General features: G+C 43.7%; 2 protein-coding genes across 2 annotated transcripts in view; one reads left to right on the top strand and one right to left on the bottom strand.

Annotated features, from left to right (window-relative positions):
* Ccdc146 (coiled-coil domain containing 146) overlaps nt 1-22,634 on the top strand; it is a 142,276-nt gene that overhangs the window by 46,821 nt on the left and 72,821 nt on the right. The gene's annotated exons all lie outside the window — the stretch shown is intronic.
* On the bottom strand, nt 11,274-16,025 carry Fgl2 (fibrinogen like 2; the record flags this gene model as incomplete). Its single annotated transcript, NM_001287615.1, is given in 2 exon segments — nt 11,274-13,582; nt 15,423-16,025. Coding segments are annotated over 2 exon segments (1,293 nt in total). The 3' UTR covers nt 11,274-12,875.

Here is a 22,634-nt window from a genome sequence, read left to right as displayed (position 1 = left end):
GAGAGCTGTCTCCTCACCTCACCCCTGAGAGCTGTCTCCTCACCTCATCCGAGAGCTGTCTCCTCACCTCACTCCTGAGAGCTGTCTCCTCACCTCACTCCTGAGAGCTGTCTCCTCACCTCACTCCAGAGAGCTGTTTCCTCACCCCGAGAGCTGTCTCCTCACCTCACCCCTGAGAGCTGTCTCCTCACCTCACCCCTGAGAGCTGTCTCCTCACCTCACTCCTGAGAGCTGTCTCCTCACCTCACCCCTGAGAGCTGTCTCCTCACCTCACTCCTGAGAGCTGTCTTCTCACCTCACCCCTGAGAGCTGTCTCCTCACCTCACTCCTGAGAGCTGTCTCCTCACTCCTGAGAGCTGTCTCCTCACTCCTGAGAGCTGTCTCCTCACTCCTGAGAGCTGTCTCCTCACTCCTGAGAGCTGTCTTCTCCTCACTCCTGAGAGCTGTCTCCTCACCTCACTCCTGAGAGCTGTCTCCTCACCTCACCCCTGAGAGCTGTCTCCTCACCTCACCCCTGAGAGCTGTCTCCTCACTCCTGAGAGCTGTCTCCTCACTCCTGAGAGCTGTCTCCTCACCTCACCCCTGAGAGCTGTCTCCTCACCTGAGAGCTGTCTCCTCACCTCACCCCTGAGAGCTGTCTCCTCACTCCTGAGAGCTGTCTCCTCACCTCACCCCTGAGAGCTGTCTCCTCACCTCACCCCTGAGAGCTGTCTCCTCACCTCACTCCTGAGAGCTGTCTCCTCACCTCACTCCTGAGAGCTGTCTCCCCACCTCACCCCTGAGAGCTGTCTCCTCACCTCACCCCTGAGAGCTGTCTCCTCACTCCTGAGAGCTGTCTCCTCACTCCTGAGAGCTGTCTCCTCACTCCTGAGAGCTGTCTTCTCCTCACTCCTGAGAGCTGTCTTCTCCTCACTCCTGAGAGCTGTCTTCTCCTCACTCCTGAGAGCTGTCTTCTCCTCACTCCTGAGAGCTGTCTCCTCACTCCTGAGAGCTGTCTTCTCCTCACTCCTGAGAGCTGTCTCCTCACTCCTGAGAGCTGTCTCCTCACCTCACTCCTGAGAGCTGTCTTCTCCTTACTCCTGAGAGCTGTCTCCTCACCTCTCTCCTGAGAGCTGTCTTCTCACCTCTCTCCTGAGAGCTGCCTCACCTTCTCATGCTGAACATCTTCCCTGGACATTTACAGTTCACCAGGACCAAGGGTAAGATAGAGGAAAATGTGGGGGCCTCCATGTGACCTTATCTACAGGGATTCTTTTCCTCTCTTCTGCTTTATCTGTGTCTCCATGTTTCCTGACATAATGTGGGCCTCCCATGGGGTGTGAGTCTCTAAGTGTGTACACTGCTGTGTATGTATTCAAATTCAATATTTCTGTTACTTCTGTCTTTCCTTTATATTTTGTCTGTTATAAGGACTGAATTGAACATTAAAAATAAACTCCCTGCTGGGTGTCATGGTGTAATACTATAATCCATCTACTAGGGAAATAGAGACAGGAATAGCATGTTCAAGGCTACCATAGCCAATTTATGAAAATTCTGTCTCAAAATATTATAAAATGACAGGTGGTGTAGTTCAGGGTTAGTGTATGATTATTGTTGAGGCCCTGGGTTCCATCCTTGGGCTTAGAGGAAATACTTCAAATTGAATGCTGTTTGGTTGGTTGGTTGGTTGGTTTTATGTAGTTATTGTGAACAGATGTTGCTTTTGAAAATAAGGACTAGGAGAACTAATTCATACTATCATTCCCTCCTTTAATGAAAGAAAGAGAAATTCCTTAGGGTGGTGGGGATAAGTTGGCTTTGGAATTTAAGGTATCTTCTGCTACACAGATAACTAGAAGTCATCCTAGGCTACATGACAGCCTCCCCCCCCCACTCACTCACACACACACACACACACACACACACACACACAGGTAGCATACTGACAGAAACTTTGAGGCGGACAAGTCAGAAGATGATCACCACAGAAATATTTTATTCCTGGCAGCTCCTACCTAAGAGGATGGCGCCGTGGAATAGGTCTGGGAGGCAGGCAGGCCTGGGGAAAAAACCGTGCTGTCTGAGCTAAGGAGCCGGTGAGACGGGGTGGAGCTGGCTGTAGGAGCGGCTGGTCTGAATAACCCTGTGGTTTCTGAGGTATTGTGTGCAGGCCCCGGCTATCCAGTGCCTGGCTCTGAGGTGCTCAGAGCAGGTGGGGTGCACACTCTGGATCAGTTAGCTGTATTTGCAAAGTCAGATGGGGGGCAAAGGGAGTATGAGATGAGAGGCAGGAAACTGACATCAGGTGACTCACACGTATCATGTTATCGGGTTGTACAGAACGAGGTGTAGCTAGCTCATGCATGCAGGGCAGATGGAATTCATCAGCTTTGTAGAAGCTAGACACGCGGCTGATGCATTCTTTTACTTCATTGACTAATTTTTTTAGTTTGTTCATGGTGGTTTGTTCCCTGTGTGGAAATTAATCTTTAAATGTGTTTGAATCAATTGTTTCTTTGAAGCTCCAGGATTTTGTTATGCTTTGAAAGACCTTTGTTACTCTGAGGCTATAAATTTGTTTCCTGCGTTTTCTCATAGTACCTTGACTATTTGAGTCATATTTTAACCTTTGCTCTACCTGTTACAGTCAGTGTGAAGGAAAATGGGAAGGAGCCATCAGCAATGAGTTTGAACCCAATGCCAAGTCCATTGTCTTCTGACACAAAGTTCTTTTCATATTCTCACCGGCATGAACCAAACTGGAGTAACAGGGACGCCTGCGTAGACTGAGACATATGGAAGAGGTTACAAGAACTAGCTGGTACTGATCCTCAGATCATGCCATGGGTGTGGACGGGCTTTGGATGGCTGAAGCATGTATAATTTGATGGGAAAGGGCCAGTAGGTGGTGTGGGAATGTCTGGACAAAACAGCTCCTAGTTCTAGCTCTGTGTGCTAGCGGCCAGTGAGGCCTTAGGCTCTCTGGGTCTTGCCTTGGATCACTGATGCGTTTTCCCGCTGGTGTCCCCTCTCGACAGGGGCTGCACTGTGGTGACCACATATCATTTCAGGATTGTTTTGGTCTTCTCTCTCCTCCCTCGATTCACACACCATCACCAGCCCCACCCTCACTGCAGAGGGACCACTGGGGGAGCCTTGAATGAGCTACATATGTGTGAACAGAATTAAACAAGGTTTTCACTCAGTGGCCTAGACCCTCACCCAGCACAGCCTGAAGGAAATACAGGTTGGCTGCCAAAAGCCTTCAGAAGTTCCATGGCTCTTCCAGTGCAAACCTGGCTAGAATCCCTCACCAGCACAGGCGGCTCCACCGGCCTCCTAGACCCTCAAGAGCCCCAGGCTTGCTGTCGCCCCACCCTCGGGCTGTGCTTTTCCCTGAATCTCCGCCCACTCTCTCCTTGGTATCTTTGGCCATTTCCTTGTTTTCTGAAGCAGTGTTCAGAATTCCTCCCAGAGGCCTCCCACCCAGCATCCGGGCAGACGTGAGGAGCTGACGGACAGCAGGAGGAGGTCATAAACACTTAGAGTTGAAGTTCTCCTTGCTTGATCATCGCTACTCCTTGTCCTAAACAGTTAAGTCCCCGGCTCTCCCATCCACACTTTCGCCCCTGCTCGCAGCCAGAACACACTTGCAGCAGCCAAGTTAGCTGCTACTTTCCCACCTGCTCCGGACTTCCCACTCTGCTGGTGCCTATGCTCATCGCCCCTTGTACTCGGAGGGGAAGGTGCGGTGCTTCAGAGTTGTAGCCATTCTCCGAGGCCAGCTGGCGTCCCAGCTTTCTCTCCAAGTGTCTCACTTCCAATAGAGCTTGCTGACTTCTCCGTCTGTGACCTCGCGCCTGCTGGCTGTCCTTATCTCCTCTCACTTCTCTTTCCTGTCTTCAGAGTCATCTGCAGTGGCTTCAGGAAGCTCTGAGAGCAGGAAGCCCCTTGCTCACTGTTGTGCATATAGTTGTGATAGGTTTTTCAAGAGAGCAAACACACATAACCAACACTTTAAAAAGCAAACATGAAAAATAGGCTTCTTCGTTTCTGAATGCAATTCCATATAAAGTCAACCCAAGTTCTCAGCGATTCACATATTGTCATATTACACCATCATGCAGCTATCCTATTTTATTTCACAACTGAACCCCTCAAGGGATATGTGATAGAGAAGGAATGACCATCAAATGTTTTGGCAAAATTAAAGGCCCCCCAGATCTAGAAAAGCTGAGCTATTCCAGTTGGGACAACATTTCAGGCTGCAGATAGCAGCCTCTCCAGCCCTCCTTTCTTTGACAACCCTGACAGGTCTGCAGAGGCGTGGGACCACTGCAAACAGATTGAGAGTCTCTGCCCAAAGTTCAGCATGGCCAACACCAACTCTGTATTCACAATGAAGGTGTCTGTCCTATGCCACAAACCCCCACTGACTGGGTCCCTTGGGGCGGTGGGGGGCATCTAATAGTTGGCTTAATTGGGTTTTAAAACTTGTCCAAATGACTGGAGCAACAGCTCAGCAGTTAAGAAGACCTAGGTTCCATTCCCAGAACCCATGTGTAGGTACCTACCCTCTGTATTTCAATCCCAGGAAATTCAACACACTCTTCAATTCTGGCCTCCAAGAGCACTGCACTGAATACATGTTTTGTGCATGCAAAAAGACTCATACACATAAAATATAAATAAATGAAATCTCAAAATATTTTAAACATTTGCTCAAATAGGGTAGAAAGTTTTTAAAAGCAACCCTAATACCATTTATTTTCAAGTGATACACTTTGTAAAATGGTTTTCATTAACAAGTGAAAATAAGAACTTTGGCATTTACATGAGAAGTCAGTCAGCTTCCAGATCTCTTGCAAGTGCTTTGTGTACGAGCAGAGTGTCTATCAGTGAGCCCTGCCAGGTAACCATGGAGCAAGCAGTGTTTGCACAGCAGAGGACTTGCTGGCCCTTTCTGTCAGAGCTGTTGTAAATTTAACTTAGCTTCAGGAAGACAGTTTTTAAACACTAGGTTAAGTGGGGATATCAACACCCTTGAAAATACATTAATTAAAAAATATCTCCTGTCCAAAAAATGATAATTGTTTTGATAAGTTACAAGCAATTTCAGTTCAAACAAGATATAATTTAGAGTTACTGTCCAATTTCTAAGACTTAGGAGACAGTCAGAGGAGGAATGATACTGAGGTTACTGTGTGACTTTTCTGTAGAAAATTTGTCATTTCTTAAGAAATTCACCAAGAATGTCAGGAAAATGGATGATGGCCCGCAACGACGGACAGTTGGTAGATAACTTCCCTCCCAGGGACGATTCCATGTAACAATGGAAAGCATTGGGTTGCGAGCAGCATTCACCACAGCACACAGGAAGTCCTGGGAGTGCCCCTAGGAAAGTGTCCCGCGCAGACTTGGTGAAAATTGCTGTCACACGATTTTGATGTCATCCTCATTCAGTGTTAATACTATAAGGGTGGCTAGGAATTTGAGTTTGAGCTACCTCTAACTTGGGTAACTTTTATAAAATACTTGTGAAAGAAATAATATCACTGATATCTTTAAAAAGGGGAAATGAAATAAAACCATACATGTTAAACTATTAATAATCATAACAACATTGTACCCCAATGATATTAAATGATTTGTCAAACTAGATAGTATACTCTCAATAAGCTTGAAGGTCTTTTCTCTATGGCCCAATTCTTGTTTCTTTTGCTATATACATGCGCGCACGCGCACACACACACACACACACACACACACACACACACACACTGTATTCAGCAGGACAGCTTTCCCTTATGACAAGAAGATATTTCCCAGAAGGGCAGAATCTGAGGCTCTAATAGGTCGTTGCCCCATTCTTTAATGGTGAATGATTTCCTAAGTCACATAAGTATTTTCCATTGTAAGACACCACACTTGCTTTTAAGACAGCAATTAATTCAACAAAAGAACTTTGCTAGCACCATAATGGTATCTAAGACATCCAAGGTTGAACAAGAAGGCACTCTTACCATCTGAAACTGGAATAATCTAGAAGAAGACGCTTTCCAGTGGGAGTGAAATCCCACCCCGATGCAGACCTCCCTGAGACCTGTCCGGTGCAATCATAAGATAGCTGGTGGCTACTCCTTACCTCCAACCTCTTTGCAAGGTGGATTGGTCCAGGCTCTGGCAGAAAAATCTGTTTTCCATGCTCACTCATTTACTAGGTTATCTTTTCTGGTCCCATGAGTTCGTTACATCGGTAACTGAGCTCAATTATATTTCTAAGTGCTTTCTCAAATGCATCTCTAAACCCTGGGTATTCTCCCTGAACTCTAGACTAATGCCAAATGCCAGTCTCCACCCGGAGGTATTTGAAGCTCATGCTGTTTCCATCTGCAGGTAGCAACCCTCACTCTGTCCACAGCATACACACTCATCAGATTCCCTCTGCAGATGACACGCTCCTTTCAGGTAATGGCGGCTCCATCTTCCAAAGTTACTCAGTCTGAAGTTCTGAGGCTTGAGGGGACAGCTCTATTTATTTATTTACTTACTTACTTACTTACTTACTTATTTACTTACTTACTTACTGCTATCCACAACTGACTTTGGCCATCCAATCTTGTCCGATCTACCTCAAAACAGACATCTGTGTTTCCACCGTCTCTCTGCCGCATAGTGTAAGCACTATCACACCGGAAAAGCCAGTCTTTTCCAACTGGAGCAGATGATGTCCCTCCTCTGTTCAAAGCCGTCACTTTCCTATCTACTCAGAATGAGAGGCACCCTTGTTTACAAGGCCTGTGTGACCTGTCACTGGCCCTCCCCTCTGTTCACCTGCAGCCCTTTTAGCTCCCTCCTGTCTGTCTTTCTGGAGCCAGCAGGCTAGATTCTGCTTTCCTCTCCTGGGTCCCTTTGCTGACTCTCAAATGTGCCAACTGCTCTCCAGACTGCAAATGTTGAAGCTTCTAGCTCCCTTGGCTTGGAACTTGTTCCTCTCGGCTGTGTTCTCAGGTTTCTTACTTCTTTCTTTACATTTCTGTTAATGGTGTCATCACCACAGAGAGGTCTCTCCTCCACACCCTGTGCTAATTAGCACCACCTCCTCTAACCCTCTCACAGCTGCTTGCTTTCTGTCATGAAAGTTTCCCTTGGTTAAACTTGGAGTGCAGGGTTTACATGTTGGTCAATGGTACACGTCTAAGTATCTGTTGAATGAATTAAGGCAAATTCCACACGGACTTCTTACCTCCATAAATCTTTGAGTTTTAAAACATTTCTGGCTTTTCAACTTAACATAAGCTGCTATTGAATATAGGTTTATGTTACTTAGGTAGGTAAACTATTAGAGCAAACCATTTCTTCTAGAGTCATCTTTGAATAGATAATTTTTGGGGAATGACCATAACTCAAATCACTTCTAAAATTTACTGTTCACCTGATTCATGTCTAAAATCCATAAATGAATGAACTTCCAGCATACAATCCCACTGCCAGAGAGTCTAGGAAACAGACCCTTTATCCAGCGACTGATGAAAGCAGAGGCAGATACCCACAGACAAACACTGAACTAAACTCCTGGAATCCAGTGTCAGAAAGAGAGAACTGATGGGCAAAGGAGTTAAGACTGGGCTGGTTTAATCCACAGAAACAGTTGACCTGAACAAGGGGGAGCTCTTGGACTCCAGATTGATGGCTGTGTGGAAAGCATGGATCTGACCCAGACCCCCTGAATGTGGATGTCAGTGAGGAGGCCTAGGTAATCTATGGGGCCTTGAGTAGTATTTATTCCTGGCGTACAAATAGACTTTAGTGCCCATGCCACAATATGGGAGGCTCTCTCAGCCGGGACTCTTGGGGGAGGACCTAGGCCCTGCCCTGGATGAAATGACAGTCACTGGAGATCCTCCATGGAGGGCCTCACTGTCCCTGAGGATCAGAGTGGAGACCGAGTGGGGGACTGGGGGGCTTGGTGGGGAGGGTGGGGGAGGAGGGGAGGGAGAGAGAGCTGAGATTGACATGTGAAACAAGATTGTTTCTAACCTAAATAAAAAATAATTAAATAAAAAAAGAAAGCAAAAAATTTACTCTTCCTTCTCAAACTACCTCCAAATCTGTCTATATATGTCTTCCTTAGCATTCTTGCTAAACTGGAGAGGATGTGCAGAGACTTCCCCACCCATGTGATTTATGCCTGACATCAGAGTGCGCCCTTGTTAAAGATTTGTGGGTTCTGATGAGTAGGATGAAGGAACCTGGAGAAATGAAACCAGCCCTTCAGCAAAGAAAGCAGCAGTGTCTTCCAGGCCAACAAGAGCAGCTCAACCAACATGAAGGAAGGGGGTCTCAAGCTATAAGAGAGATTCAGTCTTGTTTGGGAAGTAGAGTATTCTAGGTTCTCCGTGTACACCTGTTTTCTCATTTCTGGCTCTTCATAGTCAGCAATGAAGGCCTTGGTAATGGTCTGTAAGGAAAGGAGTGCTAAAGCCACCAGTGACATTAATGGTAGAAAGAAGGAGAGACAGTTAAATGTCAGAATGGAGAACTGGCAATTCTGTATTGAGGATGTGTCGACAGCACTCTAAAAGGAAATAGATAATGGTGTTCCTCTAGCTGCCTTGCTTCCTTTTAAAGAAATAATACTCAGTGTTTTTAAATACACAGGGATATTCTCTAGATTAGGTAAATACAGCTCAACTTTTCAGATAATTATATATACATACATATATATATATATACAATCTTAGAAACAACGTTTCCATGTTAAAGGATAGAAATGAAGATTAAATATTTTTATCTTACAAGGCTTTAAAGAGAAATGAAACATAACTTTAATTACACATCTGTTGAGAGAAGCCTTTTCCTTGCCCGCTGCTTTGGTTTTTCCCCACCAGTCGCCTGGACTCTGCCATGTTGAAGTCCCCAAATAACACAAAAGATGCTGTTTTAATTATGAAGCTGTTGGCCTTGCTTGTTTCTTACTGGCTAGCTCTGACATAAATATTTACTCCGTAATTGTTAATCTAAGTATTTCTCTTACTGGAGAAAAGGTCCGGACTTCTTACCCCTATGGCAGCTACATGGTGACTCCCTGTGTTTCTCCTTCCCAGAGTCCTCCTGGACTCCTAGTCCCACCTATCTTACTTCCCTATTGGCCAACAGTGCTTTATTGACATATACACAGGCCTTCCCCATCACACATCAATGAAAAGAATTTTTAAACAAGGGTTTGTCGTCATTCCGTCCATTCATTTTGCCTTTAAAACTTTGTGAGGGGTAAGGGGAAGCCACTGACAATGAAGAGCAACTAATGTTGTGGTTCAGATGCTTCTTTTGCTTTGCACACACAAGCTCTATTCATCGAACATGAATGTGTTTGGTGCATTACTGCTGCTCAGCAAAATGGCTTTCTCATTTAGTGACAGATGAGTCAGCCAAATTTCTAAGAAATTAGCTTCACATCGACAATTAATGAATGGGACCTTCTAAAACTGAGAAATTTCTGTAAGGCAAAAGACATAGTCAACAAGACAAAATGGCAACCCACAGAATGGGAAAAGATCTTCACCAACCCCACATTTGACAGAGGACTGTTCTCCAAAATTTACAAAGAACTCAGGAAGCAAGTCTCCAAAACACCGTAGGATCCAATTAAAAAGTGGGATACAGAACTAAGTAGAGAATTCTCAATAGAGGAGTCCAAAGTGGCTGAAAGGCATTTAAGAAATTGCTCAACATCCCTAGCCATCAGGGAATGAAAATCAAAACAACTCTAAGATATCATCGTACACCTGTTAGAATGGCTAAAATCAAAAACACCAATAACGGTTCATGCTGGAGAGGATGTAGACAAAAGGGAACACTCCTCCACTGCTAGTGGGGGTGCAAACTCTTACAGCAACTTTGGAAATGAGTATGGAGTTTCCTCAGGAATCAGTCTACCTCAAGATCCAGCAATTCCACTCTTAGGCATATACCCAGAGGTTGTACATTCATACAACAAGGACATAGCAGCATTACGTGTAATAACCAGAACCTGGAAGCCACCTAGGTGTCCCTCAACTGAAGAATGGACAAACAAAATGTGATACATTTACACAACAGAGTACTCAGCAGAAAAAAACAATGGAATATTGAAATTTGCAGACATATGGATGGAACTAGAGAAACCATCCTGAGTGAGGTAACCCAGTCACAGAAAGAAAAACATGGTGTGTACTCTCTCATAAGTGGATATTAAACATAGAGCAAAGGGTAACCAGCCTACAGTTCACAACCCTACAGACACTAGGAAGCAAGAAGGACCCTAAGACAGATTTACATCATCATCCAGAGAAGGGGAAAGAGACAAGATCTCCTGAGCAAATTGGGAGCAGGTGGGGGTGGAGGTAGGAGGAAAGGGAGGGAAAGAGGAGAACATGAGGGATCAGGAAGACTGAGTCTGGGAAAGAATTGAGAAGGAGAACATGGAAAGAGATACCTGAATAAAGGGAGCCATGACAGGTTTAAAGAGAAACCTGGCACTAGGGAAATGTCCAGGGATCCACAAGGATGACCCCAACTAAGAATCTAAGCAATAGTGGAGAGGCTACCTTAAATGCCCTTTCCTTATAATGAGATTGATGACTACCTTAAATGCCATCCTAGAGCCTTCATCCAGTAGCTGATGGAAGCAGAGGCAGAGAACCACAGCTAAACACTGAGCCAAACTCCTGGAATCCAGTTGTAGAAAGGGAGGAGTGACGAACAAAGGGGTCAAGACCATGCTGGAGAAACCCACAGAAACAGCTGACCTGAGCAAGTGGGAGCGCAAGAACCCCAGTTTGACAGCTGGGGAGCTGGCATGTATCTGAACCAGGCCCCCTGAAAGTGGGTGTCACTTGGGGGCCTGGGCAGTCTATGGGGTCTCTGGCAGTGGAACCAGTATTTATCCCTAGTGCAAGAATGGAAGGATACTCTCTCAGCCTAGATGGGGGGGGGGAGAGGGGAGGAGGGCCTAGGCCCTGCCCCCAATGATGTGACAGACTTTGATGATCCCCATGGGAGGCCTCACCCTCCCTGAGGAGTGAATGGGGGTGGGATGGGGAGATGGTGGGGGGCATGGGAGGAAGGGAGGGAGAAGGAACTGGGACTGGTATGTAAAATAAGATTGTTTTTAATTTAAATTAAAAAAAGAAATTAGTTTCACTCAGCATTTTTAAAGGATAATAATGTTCAGCAATAAAGTAGTAATTAAAATCAGTATTAGTCACCCAAATGAAACCAAAACTCAAATTATACATTTGCAAATATTGTACATTTATGAACATTGACATTTATTGGTGAACAGTAAAAACAAAGGACTATTTCAATAAACAGGTTAAAGATTATCGAAGTCTACAATATATTTTTAAATGAGTGACAGAAAATGATTTTAAAAATAAATTTCTGTGTTAAAGAGTTCATTAGAAAACCACCATAAGAGTATAGTAGGAAATGATCCATTGAATGTGCAAAGATAATTTACATGTATTTACTGTTATTCACCAAACTCTCCTGAAAAAGACACACTAAATATGAATGTATACTTTTCTTGGCTATCATCAGTCCATTTTTATGACTTAAATGTCTTTAGACTTATACAGTTACATATAGTAGACAGGATTTGAAACACATATATTGTATAATATCAAAATCTTCTTGGCTTTTTTAAATGGAAAAAATAAAATCAATTACGCCACTTACATTCAATATTGTACCAAGTAGGTAAACAGCCTTTGAAATCTATATTTTACGTTTGGTCACTTAATTCCTGTCAAGCCTTGTTTCTCTCTGAAATGGTCCCTTTTCACAATGATAAAATGAAACTGCTCCTAAAAGCCTTTTAATATGATCCTTGGCATTCTACAATTAAGAAATTCTAAAAGATCTAGGAACTTATGTTTGGAATATTATATTCCTTGAATTTCTGAGACTGAAATAAGCAATCCAATTAATTTGGTATTACAATGTATAAATTTTGAACTACTATTTCAAAATTCATCTTAAGTAAATTTATTCTAGAAAAGTCAGCCTCCTAGGAAGTTGATCCCTCAACAATAGTATTGCTTTGGGTGTAGGATTGGCTTTCAAAGTTTAAATAAATGCTTTTTTTCCCTATTGTGCCTTTCCCCAAGAAAGTCTTACAGTAGTTCTAGCACCTTACATTGAAAACTATTGTGCATCTGGAGCAGAGCAGAGGCTGACTGCAAAGCAGGTTTTGCATGAGGTTCTAATAGGCTATATATAAACAGTGAATGCATTACTACTAAACCAAAGTCTTCAGGGTTATTGTCATTCTCCAGCTTGGATGGGGAAGAAACATTATGCTACTTCATTTTAAGATATTTTAATGACATATTATACATTTCATGAATATTGCACGAATAAGTTTAGCTACACATATTATCTCCCTGCGTCTTTTTTAAGAACTTAAAAGGTCTCTTGGTGCAAAACAAATACTACAATTCTTGGCTACATACAGATACACAGTAACTTTGACCTGAAAAGACTGATGTATTCTCAAATATGCAAGTTTAGCCCTAGTAAAAATAAAAGTGTTTATATAGAATTTAGCATGCTGAATAATTTAGTTTTTTTAATTATAAAAAGTAATAAATATAGTAGGGAACTTTTTCGGCTATGAAAATTAAAGCATTTGCAGAAATAATGTATAATTGTCAATAACTCCAGAGCTTACAAGCATTCTTTGTATACCAGCAACAAAGTAGTCTCTTTAGATATTTTTAACTTTGTTTCAAAATCTGTGAAGTTTAAAAGGAAATGTTTCATCCATAGCAAAGGAGTATATGGTAAAGGGCAGAAGGAATTCATTGCCTTTTAGATAATGAGTACCAGCAGAGATGAACACTAACGATTTATGGCTTAAAATTCTTGGGTCTAATCATCATCTTGGCCTTTTTAAAGGGGGACTTGTAGCCACCAGGCTGTGTCTGGGTTATCCCTGGCCAGGTGCCCCAGAAAATCCCATTGCGGATACCTTTGTATTTCTGGTGATAATATTTGCCATTTAAGTTTGCAGAGAGACATGCATCAAACCACCAGCCTGAGCTGTAGTAGAGCCCGCAGTTCCCAGAAGGGTACCGGTCATTGTCTCTGTCAGGGGTGGTGAAAAACTTCAAATCATGGTTGTAATGTTTACTGAAACGTAAGGCATCTCCTGCTGTGCCATTATAGTTACCGATATGCAATCGATACTTGAGAAATTCATTAGCCACGTAAAACTGATCATACAAGGCATACAGAGAGACACCTTTAAAGTCTTCAAGATCTACTCTCAAAATCATCTCCTTACTCTTGGACAGCAGATGGATTTTGTCATTACCCAGCCAAAATTCTCGTTCAAGGTTTCCAAAGCCTGCTTTGTAGTCCTTCCAGTCTCTGGTGAAGTTGGTGCTTCCATCGAGGCGAGTCTGCAGCACCGTCCAGGCTCCACCCATGGTCTCCATGTCACAGTACACCTCGAAGCTACTGTTCCTGGGGTCGGGGGTAACTCTGTAGGTCCCACTGCTCCTTTTTCCTATTGCATAGTAGTCAGAACAATCTTTGTATATTAGGTGTTGAACTGAAAGAGGGAGGAAAGAAAAAGCATGGGGTCTTGTTAACAAAAGCTATGCATCTGAAGAATCCTTAGACTCAAAAGCAACTTGATAAATTAGTTAATGGAGATCATGGAACCGGGCTCTCATACACTCACCTGGACCTGGTTAACAGATGTGTTTTAAGGCTTCAGAACCAACCAGTGTTATTACGCACGCAGGGATGTTATGGTTGGCAATAATGGTGACAACACCAACAACAAACAAGAATGGAATAAGTATAAGCAAGGTTTCACGAGGACCAGCTACCTCCAGAAACCCTACCGAACACTAACAGTTTTGCACTGAATACCTGCACCAACACTGTGAGGTCGGTGTCACTGCCAGCTTGCTTATAAATTCAGCTCCTCTCTAAGAAGGCTGGTGATTCTTCCCACTTGGAACAAGTGCTAAGAGGTAGGACATAAAGTCAAGTCTGCCTGGCAGAGAGTTTGTTCTCACAACCATTCATTTTCTCTGTCCTAAACTGAGACGAAGCCAAGTCTCCTAGGACCACACTCTAGACACCATCAGCAAAGGTTATGGGATATGTTCCAAAGGAAGCATCAGCTCAGAAATGCACTCTCTTTTAACCTAGCAACTATAAAGACGTTCGAGTTTTTAAAAAAATGGTGTCCCAATAACATACCAATATTATTCTGAATTTATCATTCAGAAAGGTATAGTCAGTTTGTTTTCTAGAAGAAGCAGGGTTTTGTAGAGATCAGATACCAACTATTTGTTCCCAGATCATTTTTATAAAAATTTGAGTCAGGTAAAATAAGTTATTTAAGATTCTTGTAAGGCACAGAAATCTATTTATATGTATTTAGAATTCCTAATATTTCATGTCCCAAAACTTTTAGGAGAAAAGTAAATAATAGAATCTTTTTTGTATCATTACAAGTCACTGTGCAGTGCCATATCTAATATAAACCCTGTGATGTCACTTAAAACATCATTGTCTACCTGGTAATGTGCAGGGTGAATTCCATCCAGGCTGCCAGGGTCACTGGTGACAGTGGTCCTTGACACCATGACCTACCACCTCCACGAGATTCCAAATGAAATGATCGCTACTATGTCCCATTAACCTCACGGTCAGGATAAGCACAGATCCTAACATTGAGGTGGCCTTCTAGGGTGTGGCAACACCATCAGCAAGGGTCCTGGGAATTCAGGAATCACAGAAAACAATGCCACGGGCTCAGTAGGCAGCTAGTCTGTGGTCTTTAAAAACAGTATCAGTGTTAACGTTAAGTAATTGGGATGGGGAGGACGAATGTGCTATTAAGCCTCAAACCAAAAAGTTTTGCACCCACAGAACTGCTTTTATTCTATATATATATATATATATATATATATATATATATATATATAGTCTCCCATTCTCACTAGATATTTGAGAATCAAGCAGATAGTCTTTGAAACGCTTTCAAAAACAACCTGCTGCTGTGAGAAGTGGCCAGAAGCCACCCAAGACCTGATTTCCGAGACCTAAGAACAGCTGGGAACTTTGCCATATCTATCATAAGACACTGAGCGGGGCTACGCACACTAGTCCCGGAGGAATCTGCTTCTGCCTGTGGGTGGGTTAGCTAGCATGGAAGCTCTAGAGACTGACTGCCCGTGTTTCTAACAGATACAGCGGATAGGATTTTTGTAATTAGATCCTTTATCACTTCTCATTTGAGAAAAATACTTGTTTTTCCTGCTGTAACCAACAGATGAAATACTTATTAACTTACTCCCTCGGGTTAATGTTTATGGCCACTATCTCGCTATACAGCTTCCAGGAACAAATGGTAAGAAGCTCATTACACCTACCCGGCTGTGACTGGGTGTATTCTTGGTTGGGACACTTGGAACATTTGCCGTCCAAACTGTTGACCACAAACGTTAGATTTGCCACTTTGTCGTCAACGTAGTTCTCGATGTTGTTCATATTTACAAGATGTAGCGTCTCCAGGCGCCCGTGCAGCCCCTGGATCTGGTCCTTTGCATTCTTGAGCTCAGAGGAAAGCTTATTCACCTGACTCTCCAGTTCCTGGACCCGGCTGTCCCTGGCCGTCTCTGCTGCGTTCCCGCCCGGGTCTCCATGGCCGTCAGCCTGCAACTTGCAGTCCTGGCAGGACTTCTTCAAACTGTCCACGGCTTCCTTGAGGGTCCGCACTTCCTTGAGCACCTCCTCCATGCTGCCGAGCTGCGGCGGGAGCTGGAGGGTCAGTGCCGGCAGAGTGAGCTGAAAGGGGCACTGGCTGCCCTCGCACTTCCCGCTGCCCTCCAGCCTAGCGGGGCAGGCGGCGGCCTGGGCGCTCGCATCCTCCAGCCCCTGGGTCAGGTTGTACGCTCGCCCTGCTCCGCAGACAGCCAGGACCGCGCAGCTCAGCCAGTACCATCCAGGAAGCCTCATCGTGGAAGTGCCTGTCCCTGCCCGACCCAGAGCTTTAATAGCCGCTGCGGCCTGACTCAGGCTTTCTGTGTTCCCAGAAAAGGGCGGTGCGTTTGCATCACCAGTCACAGAAGTGCACAGGAGAGGGTCCTCAGCAAGTGCAGCTGGCCAAACGCTGTCATCCATCAGCCGAAATGACACACGATAGGATGCCTGCCGTGGGTGGCATGCATGCTATTCAAGATTCACTCTCTTGGTTTTTAATAAAGTACAAGGAAAGCCTTTTGTTTAAAACTTGCCTCCACTAGCCCGGAAAGAGTTTAAAAGTCCAAATTTAGTCCGTGAACTTCTTCCCACTAAATGTACTAAAAGGAAAAGATTCTGTTTCCTCACTAGTGTGGGGCATCAAAGACCTCCTGCCCTTGAAGGCTAAACTTTCCATGAATTTCTGCGCACTTTCAGTAGCTTCTAATCAGAACAAAGGGCAGCTCTTTAAATGGACCTCTTTCTTTCATCTGCTTGTGAAAGAGAAGACAACGGGAAGAGGAAAACGACGCCGGTCTTCTCCTCTGACAGGGTAGGGTCTGCAGACGTCCGCTTACAGCCCTTGAAAGTGCCCAGTGCTGCATCTCAGCCCGAGGCTGTCCAGTCCCTCGTCATTCTGCTCAAGAGCGGGGCACAGAGGACCACCTCTTCAGGTCTACTGTGCATATCCACCTCTCCTAAGATGAAGACCACCTCTTCAGGTCTACTGTGCTTATCCACCTTTCCTAAGATTTCTTTCTAAGAAGGACTTTATTACTTAAAAGCTATTCTGACATCACCCACACAGATAAATCCAGATGCTGTCTTTGCACTAGTTAAGGTACTCTAATCTATCTCTTGGTTTATTTAGACTGGACCTCATGTACCTCAGGTGGCCTTCAACTCCTTGATCTTCCTGCCTCTACGTCCTAAGTGCTGGGGTCACAGGTGTGCACCACAGTATCCATTTCTCATTTATTTCTCTGGCCAGATTTCCTAAGACTTTTTCTTTACAACCTCTTAATTCTAGCTAAACTGCCCTATTTTAATTCTCAAAACACGGCAGGCTCACTCTCTGTGTCTGAGACTGTTTGCTTCTGAGTATTCAGAAGTCTGGGTTCCGGACCTAGCACCACCTCCAAGTGGATGCAATGGTCACTAGCTTTGCTGAGCCCCCATTCCTGTTACAGAGCAGGAGGAATGTAGATACTCTTTCCTCATACAGAAATAACTTGTACAGGGGAAATCTGGCATATAAAAAATCTGTCAAATGCACCTGTGTCTCATTGAATTCCAACTTTTTCCAACCTTCAATTTCTTTCCTTTTCAATCCATTCAACATATTCAAACCAATTTTGTGCCGAAAGTTTAACTCCCCCTAAAAGTATCTCATTTCAGCCCCCTCCTCATCCACACACCCTTGTTGCCGGGAGAAATAAATACATGGATAATGTTTAAGAGAAAGAATAACAGGTTTCAAATTGCCTCGTAAAGTAGACCTATATAGGATGAGATTCTGGCACAACAGTAACCAGCTAGAGCACAAATGTGTGCTTATTGGTGAAGAGCTTATTCTAATCATTGTACAGTCAACACCATACCAGAACATATATATAACATGCTGGCCAGCATCTCATATTCTAATGATACTCTCCAAATACACAACACCCTCCTGGGTACTTGGGCTACAGTAATAAACAAATCAAAACAACAACAAAAACAAACAAACAAAACAACCACCTTTCCTTTCTCAGGATATTGAAGCCCTCTTATTTCTTCATGTCATCTCTCAGTGTGGACTTAAAACTTTTTGATGAAATCCAAAATATTTCTAACTTCCTTTTTTTAACTGTTCTTTTTTTATAATTTATTATTTTAAATTTCATTTTACATTGCAACCACAGTTCTCCCTCCCCGCCCCTTGCCTCCCCCCAGCCCATCCCCAGTCCACAGGTCAGGGCTTCCATGAGGAGTCCACACAGCCGGGCACACTAGGGTGGGGCAGGGCCAGCCCCTCTCCCATGCATTAGGACTGAGCTTGGCATCCCACCATAGGGAATGGGCTCCAACAAGCTAGCTCATGTACCAGGATTATATCATGGTCCTACTGCCAGGGGTTCTTCTGATAGTCCAAGCTTCACAACTGTCTCCCACATATGGGGGGGCCTGTTGGGTCCCCTGAACACAGTCGGTCTAGATAGAGTTCCTGAGTTTCTATGAGCTTGGACTCGGTTCAGCTGTGTGACAAAAGCACAGCTTTTTGACTTTTGACATGGGCTCCATTCATCCTATCTGGGGGTAGCAGGTGACTGTTCAGTTCACAATCCACCGTCTAGTCAAGGCCTGATGTCAAAGCTCTACCTAAAACACTTGTGTGCCTTTGGAAACAGGCTTCTGTCTGCCCAGAGGCCACTTAAAATTCTCTCAGTCAAAGTAGAAAGTTGTTTTGTTTATCAGGTTTGGTTTGTGTGGGGTTTTTTTGTTTTGTTTTTGGGTTTTTTTTTTTTGGCACTGACATGTGATCTTCAGAATTCTCAATCTAAAAAAAAACTTGTACCCAAGTGGCTATGGTGGCATTCCCCTCTAATCTTCATACTTAGGAGGCCAAGGCAGGAAGATCATGAATTTGAGGATAGCATGAGCTACACAGCAAGACTTTGTCTCTAAATATAGCAAATCGTTAGTCCTTGATGAAAAGCAGATAGTAAGCAACTATCACAAGAATGAGGCTCAGTCCACCCCTGGAGTTTGTAACCCCTGGGGCAGAGTGCTCTGCCCCAGCTGTGCCAGAACCTTCGCAGGTTCCCTCTCCACTGTGACCATCTGCCCACACAGCTAAGACATCACAGGCACCGTCTCCAGTGTGGCCATCGCCCACGCAGCTAAGCGCATAAGGGACTCGAGCAGTAAGCATTGAACCAGTGGTTTTATGGTTTTGAGAAGGCAGAGCTGGCAATTGATCCCAGGCCTGACTCCAAAGTGTGTGCTTTCTCCTGTGCCCCCAGAGAGAATGATAAGATTGGAACCTTAATGAGAACAGCTTGGTGCTGGTATCAATGCTCAGGTCAGTTGGAAGCAGGGGACGCTTTTGAACAAAGAAATAGATTCCTCCTCCACTAGGATCATTTTAAGGCTTCTAAAAAATAAAGTATAGAATAGCAACAGCCAAAGATCTGCTGTTAAATAGCCTACAGGACATATACAGCCATCTGCTTGTTCATATTACCTGAATCTCAGGTTAGATGCTAACAGCACTGGACTATTCCACAGGAGCCTTGAAATGTCCGTTAGCCAGTAGTTATCACCACAAGGCCTTCTAATAAACTCTATCCCAAACCAAGGCACCTGGAGGACCCAGGAGATCCACGAGCTACGGCATCTCATTATGTTGTCATCTAGTGAAGTTTCCAGATTTAGAAAAGTTGATGTAACCAATACTGAAGAAACAAGACATAGTTATATCTTCTATTGGAAATTAATATTAGTTTCTTTTATTACATTCTTGAAAGAAGACAAGCAATAAAATATAATAAAGAAATTAACGACAGCGAAGTGTGTCTTTTGGGCTGATTTTCATTTCCTGGGAGTTGTGATACATACGTCCTAAAGTCACCACAGGTGCTGGATTAGTAAATGTTATATTGAACCAGTGCCCTGAAGGTTAGATTTCTCAAAGCCTGGTCCCATAATTTTTTTCAACCACTCAAAATACAACCTTGTTTTTATTGTGTTTCTCTTTAAAGACACCTTATTAGGCCTATGTTGTTGATGGACTCATGGCTAAGAGAACTATATAATCAACTCCTAACAGAAACTTCCAGAAATCCTTACACTCTTCATCAGGCACACCATAGACAACCTTTCAGCACAAGTGTTAAGAGCATGGCATTAGCCAAAAAGAAGGCAGAACATTGTCTCTCTCTTGAGCTAGGAATAGCTTGTTAGGCAACTCAAAAACAAACTAACAAATAAATAAGGAGATGTGCTACTCTGTATATGCCCTTAAGTGACAAGTAGATTTTAGGGTCATTTACTGTGGATCTGAAATGCCGTGTGCCTGATCCTCAGATTGGTGCCTCTGGGATGCTGTGCAGTCTTGAAGAGGTGGCCCTGGGCAAAGGACTGATTCAGGTGATTGAAGGCTTGCTGCTGAAGGGGATTGTGGGACCCAAGACTTTCACTTCCTCTCTCCTTTCCATGCGTGAGGTGCAGTTTTCTCCACCCTATGCTGCATCAGTAAAGGGACTGGAACTCCAAAATGACAATGACTATGTCAGGGATTTATCACAGTTATAGAACAATATCTAACACAGATTGCAAATCAATTGTATTTATTTATGTGTTATGAGTGTTATGTGCTATGGATACATGTGCACCACAGAGTGCACCACGAGGCATCAGGTCCCTGGAATTGGAATTACGGGTGGTCATGAGCCTCCAAGTGGGGGCTGGAAATTAAACCCAGGTCCTCTGGAAGAACAGTCAGTGCTCTTAACCACTGAGCCACCCCTCCAGCGTCACAAATAAATTTTGGTGAGTGGCATTCATGAATAACTAAGGACTATACATTTCATAAAATACATAACTTTAAATTTTTGGAAAGCTCTTTGCATTTTAAGCTGGGATGATGAAATTGATTTTACTTGTTTTATCATTGCATTTCTTAGAGGTTGGTTTTGCCTACATTTGACATTTTTAATAAATATTAATATGAATTTATGTAGTATATAATAAATATAGGTATATTATATGTTATATACATGATGTGATTGATGTGTTCTATAATCTCTGTAACACCAATTGTACAGTTTAACTTAAAACATTATTTCAGTTTCTTAGTTCATTGCTTAGTTACAGAAAAATAAAAATACTGAACCAATTCTGTGCTAGTGACTAATTATGCAGCCTGCGTGCCTTTTGAAGGCCTGTCCTCATACTCTTAGAAATTCACTTTTAAAGGACTCCAAAGTTTATCTTCTGAAATATACATCGGTGTGTAAACCTTTAATAAATCGAAAAGGTCTTGTCCACTGTTGCTGATAGCTAAGAAAATATCTAAACTGGAATAATAATGTACTTCTAATAATTACTGTTGAAATGCATTGCTAGTGCCTCACCTAAGTCCTTCACTGGAAATACTTTAAATGTTTTCTTAGTGTAACATTCTGAGGTGAAGCATTGTCTTACTTGGTTTCTGTTTTGATGCTATCTATAATTGGGGCTATTTCCTGTTACTTAGGGTGGCAGAGAGAAGAACTTACTGGTAATTGTTATCAAAAGCTGTAAAACAACCTAGCTCTTCTGGCCCTTAGCCTACCCTCTGTTGTTCGTGGCCGTCTCTTCTGCTCCTGTATCTAACACCGAATTGTTCTGATCATGTTTGCATGCATAAGGGCATTTTTTTTATAGTTCATACAAATCTATTGCAGTGGTGGCTATTGCATAGAAAAAGATGATAGAGTGGACACAAGTCCCATATAATTTTAAAGTAAAGATTCAACTTGTCAAAAGACACCATGCTCTGAGAATGAGAAGCATTGGAGGTATGGCCAGTGGGCCTGGGAAAGGAGCCTTCTGCTGACCCTCGTGTCTTTGGGCAGCTATGGCTTGATATTGTCATTAGAGATCTGAGCTGTCCTTTATGGGTACAACATCTTGTGGTTCTGATTGCTGGCCCAATCATTTCTTTCAATAGAAATGATGAAGGCCTGTGGGTTTCTAGCTGGTCATCCATCCCTTGCACTTCAACAGGCTCTGTGCTGATCTTGGAGATAATAAGGACTTGGAAAAACAAGACAAACCAAACAAAAATGGATTCATTGTTGACTTCATGGGGTAGGGGCTTGAAGTTGGGAGCAATGACTCTCAAGCCTGAGTCAACCTTGGACAAAAGCCATTTGGCCTGTGCGTGGGGTTCACTGAGCACACCTTCCCTGAATGCCTCTGGTCCCACTTCTTTTTTTTTGTTTTGTTTTTTGTTTTTGTTTTTCTATATTGTTTTGGAGGCTATCGGTCCAGCCTGGCCTCGAACTCACAGGGATCTGCCTGCCTCTGCCTCCCGAGTGCTGGGATTAAAGGCGTGCGCCACCTTTGCCCGGCATGGTCCCACTTCTTAAATAACTACCTTGTCTTACTTTTGTGTGAGTGTGTGAGTGAGAGTGTGGCTAGGTGCACATGTGAACGCAGGTGTTCTTGGAATCCAGAAGACGCCATCAGACCCTCTGGGGCTGGAGTCACAGGAGGTTGTGAGCCTCCTGCTGTGGGTGCTGGGCTCTGAACTCGGGTCCTCTGCAAGAGTGGCATATACTCTCACCCACGGTGCCAGCCCAGTTATTTTTGTTATTGCTGTTTGTTTTGCTTTTCTTTGCTTATGATGGAGTCATTCTATGTAGAGCAGGCTACCCTTGAACTCATAGAGATCTGTCTACCTTGGCCTCCTGGGGTTTAAAGGATTTGGCGTTTTTCTTTCTGCTGACATGAAGTGGAAAATTGTAGAATCATTTTCTGGAAGTTAGACCACAAGCAGTTGTTTACAGCAGGTGTTTACTAGGTCAGACTCGTATCGCCTGCGCAGAAGGGAGCCCCGGCTACTCCTCCTCCGCTAGCTTCACCTTTTCCTCCTA

Source organism: Mesocricetus auratus, unplaced genomic scaffold, assembly GCF_017639785.1.
Source record: "Mesocricetus auratus isolate SY011 unplaced genomic scaffold, BCM_Maur_2.0 Super-Scaffold_100043, whole genome shotgun sequence".
Taxonomy (NCBI): domain Eukaryota; kingdom Metazoa; phylum Chordata; class Mammalia; order Rodentia; family Cricetidae; genus Mesocricetus; species Mesocricetus auratus.
This window is presented reverse-complemented; position numbering and strand designations above follow the sequence as displayed.